The sequence below is a fragment of the Ciconia boyciana genome, chromosome 14, assembly GCF_034638445.1.
Source record: "Ciconia boyciana chromosome 14, ASM3463844v1, whole genome shotgun sequence".
In the NCBI taxonomy this organism is placed as follows: Eukaryota; Metazoa; Chordata; class Aves; order Ciconiiformes; family Ciconiidae; genus Ciconia; species Ciconia boyciana.
The window spans coordinates 16,743,340-16,766,976 of record NC_132947.1 but is presented as its reverse complement, the minus strand read 5'-3'; the positions used below and the strand labels follow the sequence as shown (position 1 = coordinate 16,766,976).

At 61.3% G+C, this 23,637-nt stretch overlaps 1 protein-coding gene across 8 annotated transcripts in view; it reads right to left on the bottom strand.

The window, feature by feature from the left end:
• Window positions 1–23,637, bottom strand: part of EPB41L1 (erythrocyte membrane protein band 4.1 like 1) — a 72,319-nt gene that overhangs the window by 15,891 nt on the left and 32,791 nt on the right. For 3 of the 8 annotated variants that reach the window (XM_072878753.1, XM_072878746.1, XM_072878748.1), the window contains 13 exons: window positions 15,787–15,982; window positions 14,866–15,030; window positions 11,872–11,976; window positions 11,753–11,795; window positions 11,011–11,086; window positions 10,484–10,702; window positions 10,291–10,378; window positions 9,814–9,966; window positions 8,932–9,029; window positions 8,608–8,783; window positions 8,004–8,152; window positions 5,181–5,372; window positions 3,704–3,802 (listed from right to left, as the gene is read on the bottom strand). In XM_072878753.1, coding sequence (XP_072734854.1) covers window positions 3,704–3,802; window positions 5,181–5,372; window positions 8,004–8,152; window positions 8,608–8,783; window positions 8,932–9,029; window positions 9,814–9,966; window positions 10,291–10,378; window positions 10,484–10,702; window positions 11,011–11,086; window positions 11,753–11,795; window positions 11,872–11,976; window positions 14,866–15,030; window positions 15,787–15,963 — 1,740 coding nt within the window. In that variant the 5' untranslated portion in view covers window positions 15,964–15,982. Of the gene's footprint in view, window positions 1–3,703; window positions 3,803–5,180; window positions 5,373–8,003; window positions 8,153–8,607; window positions 8,784–8,931; window positions 9,030–9,813; window positions 9,967–10,290; window positions 10,379–10,483; window positions 10,703–11,010; window positions 11,087–11,752; window positions 11,796–11,871; window positions 11,977–14,865; window positions 15,031–15,786; window positions 15,983–23,032; window positions 23,051–23,637 lie in introns of those variants that run through there. The other 5 variants (XM_072878749.1, XM_072878747.1, XM_072878750.1 and 2 more) reach the window with 5 other exon arrangements.

The following is a 23,637-nucleotide window of genomic DNA, read 5'->3' as shown; positions in this document are numbered from 1 at the left end:
AAAACATGAGCCATGCCCCACGCAGGGGTGTCAGGCTGAACATCTGGAGCAGTTGCACCCGAAATGGAAACCTAATAACTGATATTGAATAAGGGGAAACAGGGGGGCAGAGGGAAGCAGAGCAAGAGGGAAGGGAAAAGAAGATGAGATTAGAGGAGAGAGAGAAAGGAGGAAAACCAATTACTAGTGGAAGGGCTTCCACAAGGAGGGGAATCAGAAATCGGTGAAAGCCCCCGCAGAAAAATGCCACCTCCCAGCCCCTGCCTTCTTTACCAGGTGCCGAAGAAAGCAGAGCTCCCCAGGCACAGTGCCCCAGGCCTCGCCCTGGCAGCACCCGGAAAGCAGCAGACCTCACGCCTGCCCCCCTGCCCCAGGCTCTGGCGAGAGCGTGGCTGCCCCCTGAGAATCCCCCACGGGTGCCAGCAGGGCTGTGCCTGGGTGGGAGGCACCACGGGGGCTGCGCGCGGGTACGGCCTGCCGCTGGCCCTCTGCGAGAACGCCGAGCCACCCGAGGGCAGAGGTGGGCGCAGGCTCTTCACGCTGCCAGGACAGCTGCTGGGACGGCACACGTGCATTGCAACCGTGCCACACACACGGCAGCAAGGGCACCCTCCTCCACAGATGACAGACGGATCCTTGCCGGGGACTCTGCCGTGGCACCTGCGCCCTGCCACAGCCAGACAGCCCTCTGCACCCATGCTGGAGGAGCCAGGTCTTCAGGACACCTGTCCCAAGCCAGCTCCTACACCATTGCTTGCACAAGCCTCTCCGATGTCCCTGTACCCTGCACTCCCAAGCACCGTCTGCTCTCCAGGTCCCTTCCTCCACACCTGCCTCCAGTGCAGGTTTTATTTCTTCCTAGTCCGTGGAAATCGCAACAGAGGCAGTCAGTGACTGCCAGGAGCACTAGGTTGCACCTAGGTCTTTCACAGTTGGGTTTGACCCATGAAAGCAACATTATCACTAACTCGGCGGCTGCGCTGGGCCTGCCGGGAAGCCCAGGTTGGTTTCTGGCATTCTCTCAACACCAGTCTTGCCGTTCAGTAGCGATGCTCGTGGGTGATTCAATCAGAGTGCCTGCTTTCCTGAGGGTACAGCAGCTTCTCTTCTGCTCCTGCACTGCGGTCTCATTGCCGAACCCTTTCTGCAGCCAAGGCAAGGATGGACAGGTTGTGAGCACATGTACAAATCTCTTCAGTGAAGCCCTGTTGTCTCCCTCCTCTGGCTGCAAACCAGAGTCCTTTGGAGGAGACCTTCCCTGGACAAAGATGATGAGTTTCTTCAGGCTCCTTCTGCGAGCTAATGCTGGAGATATATGTTGTCAATCAAAAAGCCTTAAGACAAGTCTTCTGAAGCCTGGAACAATGTGTTCATCCATGGCAGCACCTCTTAACCAGTAAGGAAAAACCAAAAGCTCCAGATTTATTTCCAAACCGGCTTCCTTCTCTTCAAACTTTGTTGGGATGAGCACAGCTCTCTGCAAGGGAACAGCCAGCTGCTCTGTGATATGATCTGAACTCTGCTCCGGAGGGCTCAATGCCAGCTCCAGCCACAGCTCTGGTTCCACAGCTCATGGCAGCCCTTGTCTCTCCAGAGCTTGAGGACTCTTGGGGATGTTTGGAGAAAATATCTGGATACTTGGGTATGTCCTCCAGGAAAGAAGAGAACTTCTGGAGCTTTGGAGGTCAGCAGGCTGGCAGGACAGAATGTGTGCCAAGGCAGGAGCTGAGTCTAAGAAGTGATGATGCTGGGAAGTGCCTGTCCATAGAGCAATGTTGACTTCCCAAGGGATAATTTATTTTCACACTTTCCCCCCCGTCCCCCAACGAATCTGCTCTAGGAACAGGAGTGCTTGGGAAGGCCATTCTCACTGTGGCCTACACAGCACAAGAGAGAGCAAGCTGGTAGAAAGGAAAGAAACGACAGCACGGAGCAGAGACAGCCTTCTGCCCCTGTCAACAAGGCTCGTAACCTCAGCAGAGCCCAAGGCAGGTAGAAGACTTCTCCCTTTGGCATCCTTCAGTGTCCCTGCCATCTTTCTTTGCTCCTCAGGGAGACCCAGCTCACCTGAGAGGAAAGCACGAGCCTCACAACAAGGAGGGGAGAATGAGTGAATCTGAGATGCTGAGACAACACACTGGGTTGCTTTGCCACCCAAAGCTGAAGAGACTCCCAGCACCTCCCAGCCCAGCATTCTGGTCCTCCAGCAGGAGTGAGGACTGAGGGATGGAGGGGAGGGTGGAGATGCCTGTAGCTGGGGGTGACAGATAACCCAACCTCAGCAGGTCTGGAGCCCATGGGCACTAAGGGACTTTCTGGCTGAGTGCGATGAGAGCTCCAAGCTCTGTAGATGTGCTGTCCTCATGTCATCACCCTCTCGGGCCACAGATTCCTCATGGCAACCACAGGCCAGGAGAGGACAAGTTCCCACATATCAACTGCTGAGTCTCAGCCACTAGCGCCTGAAGAGAAATCACCGGTGAGGCCACCTCAGCACCTGCACCCCAGCACAGCCCTGGCACCCCGAGGGTCTCCGGAGGGCAGAGGGGAAGACTCTCTGAAGCAAGAGATGCGTGCACACCTCACTTCTGCCGTTTCTGTCCACCAGCTCCTAAATACTGGCATGTAGAGGGTCCTAGCGTGGACCAAGAGATGCTGCTGCAGAGGCCAAGCTCCACCGAAGGTGCCCGTATCCTTGTTGAAGCCCGAGGATGTGCCCCAGCCCTCACTCACACCCGTACTGCTTCCTGGGGACGCGTGCTCCAGCCAGCCCAGGCTCAGGCTCCAGCTGTGCTGGCAGGGCACAGCCCGCCGACGCCGGCAACTTCTGCACTGACCAAGGGAGATGACAGGGAGCGAGAGTGGGACCAGCCTCACCACTGCCCCTGCCCTTGCCTTGTCTGCTCCCCTGCCCGACGCTGCTCCTGCTCCGCTGTGTCGGGGGCACTCAGGCAGGACGTGCACCCAGCACTGCTGGGCACCACGCTGCGGCGTGGCTGGGTCCAACCACACCACAACCAAGTCTCAAAGACCAGTTTTCTTCTGCTCAGTGGAATCTTCTCTTGGCTGTCCTGGGAAACAACCACCATCACATGAGATAAACCCTGCATGCGAGCAGTGCCGAGAGCCCACACTCCTCACCCGTGGGCACTGCGCGAGGACATCAAAGGCAGCGTGACCCTGCTTTGCACAGGCATAAGTCCAACATTTCTGATGCCTCCAGAGATGCCCTATTTCAGGGTGCCCGGGCCCGTGGAGCCGTAACTGTAGCCAAAGTGAAGGGAAAGCCCTCGGGATTGCTAAAGACAGCTTGTAGCTGCCTGCCTGCTTGCACCTGGAGCGGACACCTGCAGAGCGCCTGTGCCATAGGGTCAGCACTGCCCCGGGACCCCCACACTGGCTTCCAGCACGGCCCCTCACCCACACAGCCGGCCCTAGGGTGCACAGCGGGGCTCCACTGGAAGGTCTCTCCCAGGACCCTGTCTCACAGCCCAGAAGAAACAGTCAGGGGAGCAGATTTCACCGACAGCCCTGTCCTGGCGAGGGATCCTGCCCATCGCTGGAGAGGGGACCCACCCAGGGGGGCCAGCAAACGGCTTAAGCTCTGCTCAGAGGGCAAGAGCCACCTCGGCAGGCTGGAGGGCCCCACGGGGGGGCAAACTGTGAGAGCGAGGGGTGGGGAGAGAAGGAGGGTGGTGACAACCTCAGGAGAGGAGACAAGGCTTTTCTGCGTGAAAGACTCCATGCTTAGGGAAGCTCCGTGCTCAGATGCAAAATCGTCTAGGGTGTCCTCTTCCATCGTCTGTGACAGCACGGAAACCCCAGCACCCACGGGCAGAGGGAGAGAAAGAGAGAGACAGAGAGAGACAGAGAGAGAGAGAGAGAGCACATGAGAAGGAATGAAGGAACAAATGGTGGGTAGGTGGTTGAGTGGATGGGTAGATGGATGGATAGGTGGATGGATGGATGGATGGATGGATGGATGGATGGATGGATGGATGGATGGATGAACAGAGGTCACAGCTATGCCACCTCTAGATGCTCCATTTACATCTCTGCACTTTATGTATTTGCTTGTAAAAGAGATACGGGGTGAAGTCCCTCTTCCCAGCTCAGTGCTTTGATGAGGGGCTGTGAGCTCACCTCTGCAGGCTCTCCGGTCAGTGCACGTGCACATCACGAATCACCTGCAGAGAGGCCCTGGCCCAGCCGCCCCGCAGCGCCCCGCACCCTCCTCGCAGCTCCACCCCACGTCCTCACTTGCTCTGCGAGACCGTCCCGGGAGGGAGCCAGGGCAAAGCTGGCCCCACGTGTGGCATCCACCCTGCCTGGAGCCATGCCCACCGGTGCAGGCACGGGACTGGCTCCAGAGCCGCCGCGGGGGAGAGAACACTGCGGAGGGGAGAGCAAGCAGGGAGGGTCCCTGGCAGGGAGAGGGCACCCAGGCTGGCAGCGGGGATGCCCTTGCCATACGCTGCCTGTACCAAGCCAACCAGGAACCCAGCACCACAGAGCACCCAGCTGCGCCACATCGGCGTCCCTCACGCCGCACCGGGCGCTCTGCATGTCCTGGCACCCCCAATTCCAGCTCCACAGGCGCCTTCCTTTCACACTCGCGGTCCCACCGCAAAACCAGCAGGAAAAATGCCAGGAGGGGAGGACGTGCGTGCAGGGTGCCAGTGCGGCACTGCTCACCCCTCCGCCTACTCCCACCACCCAGGTCCCGGCTGGTGAGAGCACCATGGGGCACCTCTGCGCAGGCACCAGGTCCTGCTCTGCTGAGGACACCCCTTGGGCAAGAGTTGCACCGGGCACTGCCAAGCAGCAGACCTGCTGGCACGAGGGGTGAGGAAAGCCCCATCTCATGGGCCGACAAAGCCACAGTCCAACCCTCAGGTACACCCAAAACACAGCTTTCCGGAGAAGAAGTTCAGCCCCATGCAGTGCCTGGGCACACAGGGCGATCACTATCAGCAGTGTGAAAATGCTTAGTTTGTTATAAAACTCACAAGACAACGGCCTGGCCAAAGGCCCCCTCCCTCCACCCTGTGCCCCCACCACGTAATTTCCACCACGCTCCCCGCGGTAGCACAGGAGGCAGAGACCCAGAGCCCAACAGCTGAGGAACACCTCCCCGCGAACAACCTGATCCCCTCCATAAGAGAAGCAGCAGAACAAACCTCACTGGCCTTTTCTGGGGTTCCCTTTGGTGTTTCATCCTCATGCTTGGGTGAGGAAGAGGCTGGCGAGGAAGGCAGCCTCCTGTCCCGGTCCCTGTGAACCAGCTTGCTGTTGGGCTCCTTCAGGGTCCGTTTCAGCTCATTGATGCTGGCCTGATGCTTCAGCAAAACATCTTCTGGCTTGTCTAAAAACTTGGGGAAGGAGAGAAGATAACTATGATTAAAGCACCAGCCAAGGCAAAAGATGTGAGCAGGGGCACTGGGAGAGTTTGCTTCACACTGGGCTTGAATTTAGGGTCTCATGAGGCAAATGAACAGCGTGTCAGAGCACCCTGGTCTGCAGTTCTCGCTAAGACCGTTCAGGGAGCAGCAAAAAGGCAGCACGTGGCCAAATGAGCGTGGCAAGCTTCCCTCCATGAAGGGCACAGCATGACCCTTCGGCATCTCCGGCACGGCCTGTTGAGGACAAGCTAAGCCACGTGGAGGAAGAGAGTGGGCTCTCCCTTGGGATCAGCAAGGGATCGGGCCCTATTGGAAATACCAGCAGCCGCCTCTGCTGCTCCCTCGTGCCAGGCACAAAGGGAGCCCGAGCCTCTGTCCCAGCAGGGCAGGAAACCGGCATTTCAATGGAGCTCCTTCGAAGTGGGCTTCTGCCAACGGGCAGGTGGTCAAGGGCTGGTCAGAGATGTCCAGCATGGATCCAAGCCTGGATCACCATGGACCGGCCTGGGCCCAAGGCAGCCGGGGGTGGGGTGGTGTCTGGCCTGCTGCGGAGACGGGACAGCTCAGAGCGCTCAAGTGCAAGGTGGGGTTCAGGCGTTAGAGCATCGTTTTGTGACGGTACAGGCGCCAGGGTGGCTCCCCTCGTCCTGCCGCAGAGGTGGGCAAACTGGCTCAGAGCAAGAACCAGCAAGAGCAAGGACCCTGGCTTCTGCTTCAAACTCAAACTCAAACTCAAACTCAAACCTCTTTTGAGGTTCGAAAGGAGTCACCTAAAATACCTCCCTGGTATTTCTCCTCAGCCACAGCCCAGAGACCCAAGAGAGTCCCATGAAAAACCCTACCAAATTTTCCAGATCCTGAAGGCTCAGCGCAACTCATGAAGAAACTCCCCCCGTGGACCTGCGTGTCTGAGCCGTGGAGAACCGCTTCATGGTTTGCCCACCTCTGGGCTCGGGGTGCGCCGGGGCCAGGGGAGCAGCACATGCACATGCAGTGGGGTAAGCAATGAGGCGGGCAGGGGAGGGACCGGAACCGGTGCCCACCGCCCCGGCAGAGTCTGCCCTGTGGTGCCGAGCGGGACGGTGAGGGCTGGGTGGTGCCAGCGCAGCAAACCCCATCGCCTGGCTGCGTTTGCCCCCCTCGACAGCTCCAGTGAGGATCTACGTCCCACTGCGAGCGGAGGAGAAACCCCCGGGGAGCAGCCGTGGATTTTAGGCTGGGATGAATCGTTCCTGACGGGGGGGCTCTGCGGATGCAGGAGTTTGTGCAGGGGAGGGCTCAGCCTCCCTCTTCCCTGCAACAGCCTGCTCGCAGGCCGGGCAGGCGCAGGCAGCTGCCCTCTGGCACAGGGGGTGGGTGGCAGCGCCTGCCCGCACAGGCAGTCGAGCGGGCGCTGAAGGCGGCTCAGAGACTCATTTGCCCGCAGCAGGGCAGGACGGCAGCCGCGGCGCCGCGAGGAGCTCAGCCCGGCTCTCCGCAGAGGGGAGCCACGCTGTGGGAGCCGGGGGCTGCAGGAGAGCAGAGCCGCCAGGCAGGGCAGGTGACGGAGGCAGTTCGGGTCAGGCAAAAGCAGAGTGTGGGTCAGGGTACCAGCGGGAGCGATGGGACCAGCCTCCACAGGAGAGCTAGGGCTGCAGGGCTGGACAGAGAGGAGACACGAGGCGAGGACATGGTGGAGTCAGTAACACGAGCAGAAGCCAGGTCTTCCCAATGGGCCAAGGACTCGGCGCGGGGGCCTGGCCGTTGCGCCTTGGGAGGGCTCTCGCTCACACGTACGATTAGGACTACCTTACTTAGTGGGATAGAAGATGCCGTGTGTGCACTGGGGCAGATCCCCAGCTGTCTGCTCATCGGCTTCTCTAGCATCAAACCCCCCGCCCTGGTGCATCTTGTATTCCAGTAAATAGGGTGACACACAGTGTTGCTTTGGAAAGGATGGACAATATGATGCACCGATGAGGACTAAGATACTCCAGAGAGAGAATACCTCCTGCTTGTGCCTGGGGGTTGTTTCGTGCTCCGGCTGGCAGCAAAGAGAGGGTTAAAAGTAACCAGCAGGGTCAGTCGAGGGAACTTGTCACAAACATCACAGTTAAATTGATGGGCTGGTAGGGCGCAGAAGGACCGGACCCCCCTCCCTCACAGCACGGGGCTGAAATGGGCTGGGGTGTCCCTGGGCCAGCCCGGGGACCAGGGCAGGGAGTGGGTGGGCTGTGCCTGGGCAGTGGTGGGCACGAGTGAGCACCGGTGTGCCTGGCCTGTCCCCATCCCCACCCCTGTCCCAGAGCGGGGCTGCTCCCAGGTCCAGCCCTGCCTGGGGATGAGCCTTGAGACCACCTGGACGGCACTGGGGAATCAGAGTTGAGCCGAGCCCTTGTGACAGCCCCATTTCCACTGGTGAGGCCAAGAGCCGTGTCCCGGGGTCCCACCAGCCTGGGGCACAGCTGGCAGAGAAAGGGCTGCAGGGGACCGTGCCCTGACATGACCCTTCCTGCCTGCAGCCCAGCCCTGCTGCCCGTGCCCGGTCCCCTGCCTGCCCTCTCCAGGTGTGAGCCAGCCTACCCCTCCACCTCCGCCTTCCTCTGCCCGCCTCGTCTGTACCTTCAGCTCCTTGATTTTCGTTGGGGTGGTCACCTCCTCGTCCTCCGTCTCGGACCGTCTCCTGCTGCCAAACTCACCGTCCTCATCCCGCTTCTCGCCCTCCGCCCCGGCATTGTGGTTCTCGCTGACGGAGGCTGGGCGCGAGAACTCTGCCCGTGGGGGAGAGCCCGGGTCACCCCAGCCCTGCCACCCTCAACCCCGACCCCAGCCCCTCATCCCCTGCCCCCCACCCTGCGAGCTCAGACCTGGGGGCCGAGGAGCCCCGAATGCCCTGCAGCAGGGATGGCTGGTCCCAGGGGTCCCAGAGCTTCCTGGTGGCCCCAGGGGTCTCAGGGCACAGGGAGCCGGGGGGGGCCCGTCCCCAAGCTGCCCGACCCCAGCCCCGCCATGTTCCCCTGCTCGTGCGCAGTCTGAGCTATCACTTGGGGTGGGGACAGACCCTCTGCCATGGGGATGCGGTTGGGGACAGCCTCCAGAAGGAAGCCTGATGGCTGCTGTAACCCTGCCAAATGAGCTGAACAGCTCGCAGAGACGAGCCGAACAGCATCCCCCTCGCTCCCGCCAGCGGACCAATCTCCCTCCCCCTCCCCAATTTGGGGCATACCTCCGTCAAGGCTGCGAGACATGGTGTACCGTTTGCTGGAGGAGCGCTCGAAGAAGGGAGCCGGGCGGTCGATGAGGGCACTGGCCTGCCGTGTCTGCGCCTGCGTCCGCCCGCTGTAGCGAAACTTGGAGCCCATCACCAGGAAGCCCTTGGGGGGTGGCTCCGGGGACACCAGCCTAGGGGTGAGAGAGGTGGAGTGCCGTCAGCGAGCCCCAGCCATGTCCCCCAGTGCTGCACCCCACGTGTACCCTCTGTGGAAGAGGCAGGAGCATGTCTGCCTCTGAGAAGGGAGGCCTGGAGAAGGTCTGGAGAAGGTCTCCTCACCTGAAGAAGGTGTGATGCTCTATGCAGACCTTCCAGAGACGCTTGGCGGAGCGGTGGTTGGGCAGCTTGAAGCCAATGGTGCTCTCAAACTGTTCGTACTTGGGGGAGACAGAAACACGCCGTTACAGGCAGATCCTGCTCTAGAGGACATGATGGGACCTGCCTTGCCAAGGCCCTCAGGTTCCCCTGGCAGGAGCCGTGACCATGAAATAAAAAGTCTTCTTCAAAGCAGTGCTGGAAAGGTCCATGCAAAGCCCCACTGGGTGGTGGGATCATGCCCCCACACTTTTGGCCTAAGCGCTTTCCTCAACTGTAAATGGCTTTTCAGTGCAAGATAAATTCCCTCAAGAAACAAAAACCTTTTACGGCTCGTTTTGGCGAGAGGGCATCACTCTCCATTTTAGATGCACTGTCCTTGCCCTCCTGCCTGCTGGAAAACTGGGGTGGAAATGCATTCTCCCATCAGTGCACATAAAAGTGAAAAGAGTGAAAATAAAGTCGGAAAACGAACGAAAAAGCCTCCTGATGTGTTTTTGTGAAGCACGGAAGACATATCAAAAATGGCCCTCAACGCCCCTTCCTGGGTGACCTCCCTACACCAGCGGGTTCACGGCGTCTGGCTGGTGGGGAAAGGAGCCTGGGGTGCCCTCAGCCTGCTGACGTCACTTTGCCAGTGAGAAAATGAGAGCACGAACAAGAAAGCACTTGCTGAAAGCCTCCATATGCCACAGGAGATGTGCTCTCTTGGGCGGCGTGGTCATTAACTTGGGACCCTTGGGGCGGAGGCTGGGGCCAGGCGAGGACCTCCCTGGCAGGCAGCCCCAGTCCAGCAGAGCAGGCACGCTGCCATGCCCCGAGGCCGCACTGGCGCGTGGCACCCACCTCACCAGGGCGGATCTTGATGTAGAAGTTGCTCCTCTTGTAGGAAATTTTGAGGATCTTGGGCCAGGCGAAGCGGTTGATCCTCAGCCGGTCCCTGTAGATGAGGAGGCCGTTGGCGCAGACGCCCAGCATGATGTCGATGCCCTCTGAGTCCTGGAGGAGGCAAGAGGGACAGGAGGGGACTGCTCAGCTGCCCAGTAAGAACCAGTCTGGCCAGCAGTGCCACACTCCCTCCTGCTCGGTGCTCTGCTACGGGGGACCGGCTGGCAGAGAGGTCACTGAGTCAAACACTGGTTGAGGTTGGATCTCTGGAGGTCCTCTGGTCCAATGCAGGGCCACCCAGAGCTGGCTGCCCAGGACCGTGTCCTTGTTGAACCTTCATTGTGGGAGGAAGGGGCTGGGCAGGGAGGGGTGTGCAGGCAGCAGGGCAGGACGGAGTGGCACTGCCATGGCTCTGGCAGCCCCATGGCCCCATACCTTGGCGTGGTGCAGGTCCACCCCATACATGGAGAGCTTCTTGGCGTTCTCCAGGAAGTGGATCTCCGCTTCCCCAGGGGTCATTCCCCTGCAGGGAGACAGAGAGGTGGACATGTGGCCAGGCGCCCCACCAGGCGTGGGCCAGCTGCCTGGTGCCTTCCTCGCCACCAGCCCGTCCTCTCCTGGGGCTCACCGGTAGGTCTTGTGTAACTCCATGATGCGCTCCTCCAGCTCCCGCGTCTGGTTGGGGGCAAAGCGGAGCTCGCTGACGTAGTTGCCCACGTGCTCCTCGGCATCATAGTCGCCCAGCTCGGCCTGCACAGCGTAGGACCCCAGCAGGGCATGCGTGACAAAGGAGCAGGGCAGGCGCCCCGTGATGATGTCTGCACGGAGCTGCAGGCACAGGTAGTATCTGCAGGAGGGGGCAGAGGGTGAGAGCAGGGCGGAGGCGCGTGCCCCCTGAGCAGGCTGGGGCTCCCCGGGAAGCGGCAGCGTGCACCCCACCTTGCACTGCTCTCCGCGGGGACTGCCACCTCCCACGGCCACCTTCCTGGCCCCACTCTGCATGACTTAGACCTGCCACACGCAGCAGAAGGGCAGCGAGCCCCCAGACGTCCCCCAGCTGCCCACATCCTGCCTGAGCCCTGCCCCTCCACATGCTCCCAGCCGGTCCCCTGGGAGCTGCCCCGGCAGCTGTGCCCACGGAGGGGTGGTCCTCACCTTGTGATGTCCTCCGTGAGCTGGGCAGGGTCTGGAGGGTAAAACTTCACGGTGAAGGCGAAGTTCCAGGGCCCGCCTAGGGAGGGGAGAGAGCAGTAGGGGCAGCACCAACGCTGGCTGCAGGCAGGCGTGCAGGAGCATCTAGGCACCCACTAACGGTCCCACGAGTCCCCTCAAGCCCGGCACAGGGCAGGGACAAGGGGGCTCCAGAAGCTGCTGGGAGAACAGCCATCGGGACACCAGCATGACTCAGGTAATCCTCCCCAAACAGATGGGGAGAGAAAAGCATCACAGCTTCAGGAGCCATCAGCGCAGCGTGACTACCAATGTCACAGCAAAAGCCTCACATGTCCCAGAAGGTGGCACCTTGGGCAACAGCCCTTCTGCCGCCCAGCAAGGCAACATCATGGGCCTGTCCCAGCAAGCCCCCACTCTCTCCCCATCCCTGTCCTCCCTGCTCAGGGCAGGTGGGGATGGCGCCCAGAGAGGGACCAGGTCTCAGCCAGCTCTCTGGTGGCATAGACAGGGTCCTTTGCCCCCCACGCCTGTCATGAGTAAGAGGAGAGGTGGGTAATAGGCAGCTGAACGAGCAACAGCATCCCTGTCCCCAGGCCAGCTACCAAAGGTCCCCTCCAGGGCAAGTGGGGAGCGGACCCGCCAGAGGACAGCCACAGCTGAGCCATCCGGGAGCCCCGCGGGATGCCCCAGGGCTGGGGAGGATGGACCCTCCCCGGGCACTTACTGCGGATCTGCTTCTTGATCTCCTTGGAAGGGTCCAGCCAGTTCTGCAACGAGGAGACAGCAGGTCAGGGGGACCCCCAGCACAGAGGGGGCGGCCGCAGAGGGACCCCCCGTGCTCACCTTCTGGCTGTCTGAGTCACAGAAGGTGAGGCCGAAATAATCCTTCTCCAGGAGGTTGAGGTGCTCGCACACCATGTCGAAGAGGACCTGGCCTCGGGCGTGCTTCTGTCAGAGACATGGAGAGGCTGATGGTGAGCTGGCCCCCTTGTGCTCCTGGAGACCGGGCAGGTGCAGGCAGCACCTGCTGGGTGCAGGCAGGGAGCACTGGAGGGTCAGGGCAGCTCTGGCCCTCCAGGCGACCACCAAAAGGTGCCGGGCTGCCTTTGAGAGACACCCAGGCGGTCCCAGGGCTGCCGGCACAGGGCACGGTCGAGCCCCGCCACTGCAGTGCAGGCAGCAGGGCCAGGGGGACCCGGTGCCCACCCGGCTCATCCCCCACCACACCAGGAGACGGTGATGCCAAACCAGAGAGGGGTCCAGACAGCCCAGGCACCTCCGCTCCAGACCAGCAAGCTGGGACAAATGCGCCCCAGAGCTCGCAGCCGGTGCTGCCCATGGGACAAGCTCATTCCCAACGCCCTCCCCGCTGGTGGTGGTGGCGGCTGGGTGCCGAAGCACAGCGTGACAAACGAGAGCCACAAAGAGCCCAAGCCACGCATGGGGATGGAGGGCACCCTCCTTATCTGGTTCTTTGAGTTCCACTGAATTTCCCTTCATTACCGGTGGCAGTGAGGCCCAGGCTCACTCGTGGAGATGGAAGAAGAACCGTTCCCATGTGTGTTCCTCCCCTGTTTACAGCCTTCCAGCCTGGCAGCTCCCATCTCCCCTCTCCAAGGCATCCATTTACCGGAGCACCTTCACCACGCGCCCCAGGGACGGCAGCCCAGGGCACCAAGCGGCGCAGCCCCAGCGGCTCGCTGCCCCCCGCTGCAGCCCTGGGCTCCTGCTGCCCTGCAAAGCTTTTCCAGCGGTTGCAGTCGCCCTTCCTGGGTCTCCTCCCTCCTGCTGACCTGGGTTTTGAAGGCAGGGGCTCACCCGTGGCACGTGCCGGGGTGTCACACTGAACGGTTTGACTCCCCTTTTTGATTTTTACTGAACTAAGCCTTAATTAAGCATGCAGGCAAGGCACAACTATTCCCATGAGGCCCGCGAGAAAGAAAGAAGAAATGCAGCACTAGCCTTTCTATGCTAAACCCTCTCTCCCTATGCCCCAGGTGGCTTTTTAAGAGCAGCTCTCTAAAAGTTGACCCCATCCTCTGCACAACAGCAGAGAGCTCGTCCTTACCCACGCCCGGCAAGGGGCATTGCTCTGCTCATGAAGCTGCCAGCGAGCCTGCAACCCGGGTTTCTGCTTGCATGCTGGTTTTGCTTGGCCAAGGCTACGGGGAGAGCCAGACGAAGGACGACCCCGTCGGAGCTCGCGCAAGCCGCTCCTGTGCCCCGTGAGCCCCCCCGCAGTCCCTGGGGTGCTCTGCTCCTTTTCTTCTTCGTGAGGGCTTTCATCTTCATGACAACCCATCTTTCCACAGCTTTGTGACAAATTTTACCGCTAAAGCGACAGCCAGGGCTGCTGGAGCGCGGAGATCAAAGGCCTTCCTGCCTGTGCCACGGGCAGGGGGCCAGGCCCCCCCACCGCCGGCTGCCTCAGGGTGATCACTTGTCCCAGGCAGCCACGGCGAGCAGGCAGCCATGCTCCTTACATTTATCAGTCCTGTGCAGCCAAGACCCGAGGGAGGCAGGACCTGCATACAGATGCAGGTCCGCTCTGCGCAGCCAGCTCCGAGCTGCTGCTAACAAAAACCCATCTGCCCGCTCGCCAGCAGCAAGTGCAAAGGTCTCCCTGGCAAAGGCTCCGGGATTTCTGCTCCTGAACAACCTCAGCTTTTGCGTTTTTAAGCAAAGTTGGCAGTCCTTAAAAATGTCCCTCCCATCAGGAGGATGCCGCAGGTCAGAGCAGCGCTGCCTTCCCCGACCTGCAGGCAGGAGACGGCAGCGAGCACGGGGGACAGGGGACAGAAAGAAGCACTCCCGGCAAGTACTTCTCCTCCCAGCTGCCTTTGCCCCTGCGGCAGGGCCACAGGACCCTTCCACAAAAACCAGCCTCAACTCCCAGTTTAATCCTGGGTGTCCCCCAGCCTGTCCTAGAAGGGAGAGGTCCCCGTGCTGACAGCGGCTGGAGCAGCCCTGCAGCATCTCCCAGTGCCAAGGCAGCCACTGGCAAGCGCCAGTCCCCTCTGTCCCCCCCTGCAGTGACAGCCTCTACCAGGGAAACGCGCTCCCCGGCGCACACCCACGTGCACTCGTGCATGCCCACGCCACATGCTTGCGACGCGGCACAAATAGCGGGTGGCCCATGCACCCAGAGCAGGGTGCTGGACCGCCTGCCCGGGCACACCGCCCTGCCTGCACGCACGAGGATGCAGCCACAGGGATGTGCACATGTATCACCCTTACGTACGCACGCACGCACACACGCACGGCGCTGCCAGGCTCTGACACAGCTCCCCACGCGGTCCCCGTTCTGCCAGCTTTATGGGGAGGGACAGAAAGGGATGAGAAGATGAACACAGAGAGGATGGACGTAAACCCGCCGGGGCAGCCGTGAGGGTCCACGCACGTCAGCCTCTTCGCACCAACACGTGCACACACATCCTTCGCCTTAGCACACGGGACAGCCAACACGCTGCGCTCTTGAGGTGTCGGCAGACAGGCTGGCACATGGATGTGTTGTGCACATATTGTCAGGCAGAGCTCTATCCCCCATCTATCAAGCTTCTGCTTTTTAGACACTGTTTTCTATTGTGAGTAGCTGCCAAATTTGGATTCACTGGGCTGAAATTCCCTGCTAGGGTCTGTCTTTCCAGATTTTTTCCTTGTTTTGAAGTTTCAACTTAAATGGCTATTTCTGTCGATCTTTTTCCCTAGGAGAGAGGTACTACAAAGCTGTCCTTGGAAGAGCCCTGACATCAGGGACTCGCTGGGCTGGGCAGGGTCCCCGGGCTGAGGTGTGTCCCCTCCTTGGTGCCAGCGCAGCCCCCTGAAGCTGGGACTCACCTCCACCTCGCATTCGTACTCGGAGGCATCAAGCAGGGTCACTCTGCAGAGGGCACTCTTCACTTTCTTGGTAGTTTTCTGGGGTGACTTCTGGGTCTTGCTGGGGGTTGTTTTGTCAGAGAGCCCATCCGTCTCACTGTAGTCCTTCTCCTCCATCTCTGTGCCCTGGAGTGGGGAGATGCACAGGGTTACCCAGCGCCACTGCCAGGATGGACAGACAGACAGATGGGGAAAGCCCTCCAACAGCAGGCAGAAGAGGGCAGCTGAGGGGTGGAGGCTGATGACCTCTTGGGAGTCCACAGCCAAGTCCAGTTCCCCCCCGCCACGCCACCAGTTCCCCCCCCGCCACCGGCACAACCAGGGTCCCTGGGAAATGGACACCCATGAGCCGGGGGCCAGTTCAGCACCCAAAACCTCCCTGCCCAACTGCCTGGTGCAGGAGGCCGGGCCAGGGCAGCATCTGCCTGCTGGCAGCGGCACAGCTCCCCGGCAGCTCCAAGGCTGACACAGGCGCAGCCGCTGCTTCCAGCCTTGCCAGGGGCGGCTCAGTCCTGGGACATGGGGCCACCCGCTTCCTCCCCGCATCCTGGCTGGCAGCTGCAGCAGAGCCATTCCCAGCATCGCCAGCACTTTGGGCTGCTGTACTGCTCCTTCTGCCCGTCCTGCCTGCAAGGACCCGTGCAGCCAGCTGGGAGGCAGCCAGCAGAGCCCATCCACTGCCCTGGTTGTAGGGGGCTCCCCTCCGGGATGCTCCCCCAGGCCGACAGCACAGGAGAGGTGCCCACCTCACCGGGCTCCCTGCAGCCCCTGCGCTGCAGCGAAGACACGGCGATGGGCAGCAGAGAGCGGCGGCACGTCCCCTTCTTCTGCTGCGCCTTCCTCTCTGCCGCGTCTCACGGCACCCGGCCGTTACCCACTCACCAGCTCCGTACTCCGGGCATCGGACTGTGCCCCGGGCTTCTCATTGGCCTCAGTGTCCCGGCCGGCGGGGTTGGCGGCTGCGGCGCTGGGGCCGTGTGCGGCCGCCTCCAGCTGCTGCTGTGGAGCCTCCTCCTGCGCGTTCTTCACCTCCGACCCGGGGCCTGTCTCCGTCGTCATGGCCACTGGTCACCCTGCTCTGCCACCGCCACCCACAAGGAGAGACAGGAGGTGTCACCTGGGCGCACGGGGACGGAGGATGCCAGCTGGGCAGCCAGCAGCCCGGCATGCCCTGGCCGCATGGGCAGGCGTGGGACCTGCCCATCTCTGCCCCGCTGCCTGCAGCACAGAGCCGCTGCCAGACACCCGGCTCCCCGTCTGCGCCAGGAGGTGGCTTTGCAAAGGGCTGGCGGCAGCAGCACAGGATGTCAGGATTTCATACGCAGTTGAGCCGGAGGAGAAGAGCCAGCGGTGTGGGGAGGGACGCCGGTGGCGGGGACCCACTGCGGTCAGGGCACAGGGCTCACGCCCCATCCCTGCACTCACAGCAGAGAGCAGGGCTGGCCATAACCCCCTGCTCCCCTCAGCCCTCAGGCCTTCAGTACCTTCACTAGTCTTTTTTATGAGTGGAAGCGTTTATTCTGAGAGGAAAAACCAGGCTGTGAGTCAGGTTAAAGGCTGCACTGACACAGCAAATTGCAAACAAACATGGACAACTCCACATATTGCATCCGGGATGGCTGGTTTTTTCCCCTCTGGACTTGCCAGCAGCAGTAGCACGCTGGGTTCCCACGGCCGGCGTGGCCGGACCCTGCATGGCGGCGGGACAAAACCTGCCTCCAGCTCCAGCTGCCTGTCCCGTGCAAGATGCAAAAACAAACTCGGGGCCAGGAACAGGGGAGGGGAAGGCACTTTCCATGCTGGGGTGCTCAGTAACATGTTTTTGCAACCTTTACGTTTTGGAAACCTTTATGCAAATGCAGCGTGGGGCTGGCGAGGGCTCCTGGGACGGTCCACGCACGCACAGGTCATCCAGCACCCTTTGTGACTGTCACCCATCCACCACTCGGGCTGCTCAGGCCCCCACCAGCTCCCCATCGCTGGGCTCCCTGGGCTGCGTCCAGCCACGCAGGACCAGCTCGGATCGCGTCACCAGCGTGCCTGAGGGCTGCGGCTGCGGCTGCGGCTGCGGCTGGACAAGCTGGCTCAGTGGGCAGCATCTGCCTGTGGTTGCATCACCCACCTTGCCCACAGAGCAGCCACATGAGCAGCCCTGAGTAATGCCTGCAACACCAGAAAAACTGCACTTTTTTGGAGTGTGGAAGCCCATACAGGATACTTCTGATCCCTGTTTCTGGAATGACAGCCCACGTGGCACGGGCAGGGAGCTGGCTTCTCCCTGAGCTGCCAGACCCCAGCCTTTGCCCCAGCCCTGGCAGCACTAACGCAGGGATGAGGTCCCAGTGCAGCTCCAGACCATGGACCCGGCCACCCTGGGGCTGGAGGAGTTGCTTGGTGACATGACGTCCCACCACCATCACCTCCTTTAAGTCCCAACTACCTAAATGCTGTTCTAGCAGGTATGGGAGAGCAAGGCCCCAGTCAGGTTCATGATCTAAGGCAGGCAGGGAAAGACCACTTTTAGAATCACAGAATGGTTTGGGTTGGAAGGGACCTTCAAAGACCATCTAGTCCAACCCCCCTGCCGTGGGCAGGGACATCTTCAACTAGATCAGGTTACTCAGAGCCCCGTCCAACCTGACCTTGAACACTTCCAGGGATGGGGCATCCACAGCTTCTCTGGGTAACCTGGGCCACTGTCTCACCACCCTCATTGTGAAACATTTCTTCTTATGTCCAATCTGACCCTACCCTCTTTCAGTTTAGAACCACTGCCCCTTGTCCTGTCACTACTGGCCCTGGTAGAAAGTCTTTCTCCGTCTTTCTTATAAGCCCCTTTAAGTATTGAAAGGCTGCAAGAAGGGTCCCTGGGGCCTTCTCTTCTCCAGGCTGAAAAATTCCAACTCTCTCAGCCTTTCTTCACAGGAGAGGTGCTCCAGCCCTCTGACCATTTCCGTGGCCTCCTCTGGACCCGCTCCAACCGGTCCATGCCTGTCGTGCGCTGGGGACCCCAGAGCTGGACGCAGTGCTCCTGGTGGGGCCTCACACGGGTGGAGCAGAGGGGGAGAATCCCCTCCCTCGACCTGCTGGCCATGGTTCTTGTAATGCAGCCCAGGATACGCTTGACTTTCTGGGCTGCAAGAGCACATTGCCGGCTCATATCCAATTTGTCACCCACCAGTGTCCCCGAGTCCTTCTCCACAGGGCTGCTCTCAACCCATCTGTCCCCCAGTCTGTGCTGGTGCTGGGGATTGCCCCAAGCCAGGTGCGGGACCCTGCACTCGCCCTTGCTGAACTTCATGAGGTTCACATGAGCCCACTCCTCCAGCCTGCCGAGGTCCCTCTGGACGGCATCCCTTCCCTCTGGTGAATCGACTGCTCCGCTCAGCTTGGTGCCATCCACAAAGCTGCTGATTTTCTTTTACAAAGAAAACACATCCCACACCACAGCTCATGTCCCACCTCTGCCTTTCAGGTGTCCTCAGCACAATGGGGAGATGTGAAACCTTACCCAGAAAAACTGCTAAAACTGGCTCCCAGGGGTGGGAGGGGACAGACAGGACGCAAGAGAAGGGACGGGCAGAGAAGACAGAGCGAGGCAGCCTGTGCCTCCTGCAGCCAGGCTCAGCCTGCTGGGAGCAGCCCTCTCCCGCGGCCCGGCAGGCAGCAACGCTGCTGCTGGCCGTGCTGGCTGTACAAGCGCTGTGCAGTCACCGCAGAGGGACTTGGTTCACACCAAAAGAGCCAGGATCTCACCCCCCCGCCCCAGGGCCACGCTCTCCTGGCCGGAGCAGGCAGGACAACCTGCCCCCAGCCCCTGAGAAACATCAGCTCAGCCTCTCCTAGCAGACCCCAGTGCTCAGCCAAGGGCACGAGAAGATTTCAAAGGTCACCAGTGGTTTATTTTTTCCGCAGAGGAAACAGGGCTGCTGTTTTTCCACTGCAAATTCAAGCAGTTGCACGCTCCCAGCTCCAATCCCTGCGTGGATCATTCCCAACCGCTTCCGTTTGGATCTCAGCGTGTGAAATTTTGAATTGACATGAAATCTCTAAAATGACAGCCATCACTTTGGGCCAAAAACATGCTGAGTTTTGTCACTTGAGGTTTCTAAACTTTCTTCCAAACTATTTTTTCCCTGTACTGGGAAGCACCGATCCCTGAGGAAATGATGGGGATTGTTTAAGGGTGGCAGGCTGGGAATTCATCCCACCTCTCCCAGCCAGCCCTACTTTTGCATATTAAGCTCCAGTTCAAACCTTCTGATGATGGGCAAGGAGCCTGATCCGGGGACCCTAACTTTCAGCTGAAGCAGGTGAGAGCACGACACAGGAGTGCCGGGGTGGCGGAGCCCTGGCAAAGGGGTCTGGCAAGCCCCCAGGGAGCATCTCCCTGCTCCCATCATGGCCTGGCTTCTCCTGCCACCCTGCGTTGGGATCCCAGCCACTGCCCCCTTTCCCCGGTCCCAGCACGACCCAGCCCGGCCATCCACTCTCCCTCCTGCCCCACCTGCTGCGGGTGCCAACGGGCGCCCCAGCACCCCTCCCCGCGCCTCGGCAGGGAGACGAGGCTCAGCACGGGCGCAGAGGAAACCAGAGCACCAATGGGCCCCGTCCCAATGGGCCCATTGAGCCCATCCCTGTGGCATTGCTCCTGCCCCAGCAGTGTGGAACACGGAGGAGGGAGGAATGAGCCCCTCCACGCTCCCTGGGTAGGATGGGCTCGGGGAGGAGCAGGAAGCCCCTCGGTCTCTCGGCTTGCAGCTGTGCTGAGACGGCTCCGGTCCCTCGCATGGGGCTGCAAACCCATTGCCAGGATAAAAGGGTCCAGGAGATGCCCCAAGGGAGATGGGGCTGGCAGGGAAGCCAGCAACCCTGGGAGACAGCACTGCTGCAGCTGAGCCCCGCAGATGCGCACCGTCCCAGCATAGGCAGCGCAGGCGGGGGGGGCCGCTGGCACCGCCACGCTCCTGGGCACAGCCACAACGGAGCATTCAGCAGCTGGTGGGGCACTGGTGCCATGTCCACGTGGGCAGTGCTGCTGCCTGGGGTTCTCTGCCCACGGTAGAGCTGAGCAGAGAGGCTGGGAGCATGGAGCCAGGGCTGCCTGCAGCACTGCCGCTCGCCCCAGCGCTGCTCGCAGAAGCGTGGGCAGCGGGGCTGGGGGGCTCGGGGCTGGCTGGACACTGGGGGTCAGCCTCAGCCTGGCAGCACCAAGCCCCTGGGGACGGCAGCACCCAGCCCCAAGGCTCGGGCCAGCAGTGGGATGCTGCCACCCTCCACCGCAGCCTGGTCACCTGCACCCAGGGCTGCTGCAGGCCCAGCCATGGGAGAAGGCCACCGAGGCTGGCACGACCGCCAGCACCCTGACCGCTCCCTCCACCAGCCTGGGGTGCTCAGCACCCTGGGGGCACCTGCAGGACTCCATAGGGACCTGAGCAGCACCCACGGCGAGGCAGCCGGTGTGACCTGTCCCAGCCCCTTCTCTCCCCCAGGGAGCTAGATTTTTTCCCATGGACTTTCCTACAGCACTCAAGAGCTTCAAAAGCAGATGATGTTTATTATGGGAGCATCTCTGTGCCTTAAGCAGGAACTACCCCTGATTTAAAGGCAGAAAGCACGCTTTCAGACAGCAAGAAGCCAGTCATGGGGAGGGCTTGCCATCACACAGCACTTTCTGGATGCAAAACTCAGCTCCTGCTGCCCCACCCCACAGGACAGCCCCCCAGGAGATCCCGATGTGGGGGGCCATGGGTTGAGAAAGGACATGGGTGCCAGCATGCTGCTGAAGGGACAATTTAACCTTTAGAAGAGGTTTAGACCACAACTGCAGTGAACTTGATTGAGACCAGTGGAAAATGCTGTCCCAAATCATAAATGTCCCAAATCATTAAAGATCCTCTAGTTCCAAGCCCCCTGCCATGGGCAGGGACACCTTCCACTAGAGCAGGTTGCTCAAAGCCCCATCCAGCCTGGCCTTGAACACTTCCAGGGCTGGGGCATCCACAGCTTCTCTGGGCAACCTGTGCCAGTGCCTCACCGCCCTCATTGTAAAACATTTCTTCCTTATATCTAATCTAAATCTCCCCTCTTTCAGTTTAAAGCCGTTACCCCTTGTCCTGTCACTACCTGCCCTTGTAAAAAGTCCCTCTCCATCTTTCCTATAGGCCCCCTTGAAGTACTGGCAGGCTGCTATAAGGTCTCCCCGCAGCCTTCTCTTCTCCAGGCCGAACAACCCCAGCTCTCTCAGCCCATCTTCATAGGAGAGGTGCTCCAGCCCTCGCATCATCTTCGTTGCCCTCCTCTGGACTCGCTCCAACAGGTCCGTGTCCTTAAATCATTTAATTTGTTCCTAAATACCCACAGCAGGAACAGGACCCAATCCTGCAGGGCAGGCAGCCCACCCAGGCTGTCCCAGCCCTTCCCAGCACCCAGCCTTGCTCCTGCACGCTCCCTCGGGAGCGAAGCCAGGGCCAGAGCAGCTCCCGGGCTGAGGCTGGCAGAGGCAGGAGGCAGCGGGTGCCATCTCCCCGGACCCTGTCTCTGTGCAGGGCGCTGGTGAAGGACTCCTCCGCACCCACGGTCCCCGGTGCCACATGCCAAGCACAACCCCGGTTTTCAGCAAGGGCTGGCTCGCTTCTGCCGTAGCTGGACCCAAAATGGGCTGGGGGATATTCTCCCCAGTGCAAACATCAGGTGAAATGGCTGGAGCTGGCTGGAGCTCCGGGCTACCAAAACAGGCGTGTGGGAACGGTGACCGCAAAGAAAGCCCGAGCAGGACGAGAGGCAGACCTGCTCGTCATGCCTCTAATCCCCGCCCATCATCTCCCTGCCTGCTCCTCCTTCCCTCGGTGTTTTCCTCTTCCCCCCCTTCAAGCTGGAGCGTGGATTCACGGCTTTCCCAGACGCTCTGCCCCCGCACTTCCCCAGCATATCCCGGCTCCAGCCTCCGCAGCGCTCCCCTCCCAGAGCCCTTCCTTCCCTGCCGCCTCCAAGCGGGGTTTCGCCAGAGCCTGCTTTCCCCTTCCCCTGCCACTCGCTCCCTGCTGCCGGGCTGGTTGTCACGGCTGAGCACCCCCCTTTGCTCCTGGGCTCTGCTCTCCCCCCTCACCCCCTGCCGAGGACGCTGCCCGGCCGTGCCGCTCCCCTTCCGAAGCAGCAGGGGCACAGGCAGGCACGAGGCTCTGCAAAGCCCCACGCCGGTGCCTGAACAGCTCCCCACGGGCTCCAGCGCAAGGGGGGTGCACAGCGCCGGGTAACAGCCGAGCGCCCTCCTCCCCGCCACCCTGCTCAGCAGCGGCCGAGGGCCCCGTGGGGCTGATCCCGGCAGCAAAGCCCACCGCCACGCTGCGGGACAGACGGCTGCTGTGGAGGCAGACGAAGATGGGGAGCAAGCTGGGCATAGGGAGCACCCTGCGGGGGCGGCAGTGGCTGCATGACACCGGGCAGGGGGCCCAGGTACTTGCCAGCCCCCAAGAACCAGGGCTGTGGCACCCAGCTCCCCTGCCACGGGGCAGAGGCTGAGCTGGCAGGGGACAGGCAGGATGGGAGCCCAGGCAGCGCCTTGCAGCCACCCTGGGAACAGGAGAGGAGCCCCGGCGGGGAGTCCTGGGTATCCTCTAGGATAAGCGAACATAAAAAGCGAACAAGGAAAGCGGTTCCCGAAGCCCCAGCAACACGTGGCACTCCCGAGCCCGGCTGTCACCCAGCCCTCACCCCCTGGCGCGGGGGACGTGCAAATCCCCAAACCACTCCACAGCACAGCGGGAAGCCCGGAGAGCTCTCCTGTGCTGCTCTGCAGCAAGGCCAAAAAATCATATGAGCTGCCCTGTTTATGGTGAAGGGGGGCAGGGATCAGAAACGCAGGGTGTCCCCAGCTCCTGGAGACTGCACACCGCTCCTCCTCACGCGGGACTGGCAGGGGCAGAGATCTGCACTGGCCCGAACCGTTCCCCAGCTGGAAAAGTGCCCCATCGCCCCAGCCAGGCTCCAGAACCCCCATCCCACCCAGGCTGGTGCTCCCCATGCTGGGCACCCGCTGCCGGCTAAAGCCCAGAGCGTCCCGCAGGCAGCCAGCAGCACCGCGGAGCATCCCACAGAGCTGCCTTTTCCATGGCGAGGCCAGCCCTACCTTGGTGCCAGCTCCCCATGCCTCCAGCACAGCTCGCCGCTGCCAGGCTGCTGCTGCGTCCGAGGCAGCGCCTTCTGCAGAGCCGCCTCTTCCCCAACCCCAACACCCCCGCGCAGTGATTGATGTGTACCGCAGCCGCAGCCGAGCTGGGAACTGGGCTGCTTTCCCATCCCACTGCTGGGCTCCCCCCTCGCCGGGAGCTCTGTGCCCGCACCGCAGCCCCTTGGCGGGGCAGGAGGGTCCCACGCTGGTGCCAGCCCCATCCGCCCCCCTTGCCTGCAAACACCTGACTCATCCCGGGCCAGGCACCAGAGAGCCGGCGCAGGCTGCGATCCTGCCAGGATCCTTCCCCGTGCACGCACCGGCAGGGAAGGAGAGCTCAGCTCCTGCACCGGCTGCTCAGCAAGGAGCTGGAACCACTATACGTCTTCATCCCAAGTTAATCTGGCACTTTCCTGCATCACCCCCCCCTCTCTTACATGGGTCCTAGGGCAGGAAACGCTGCACCGCCTGCAAAACACATACCCAAGCACCCCACTTGCACTAGTCAGCTTGGCGATGTACCAGCAGTGATAGCTGAACAGAAGCTCTTTCATCACCCCTGT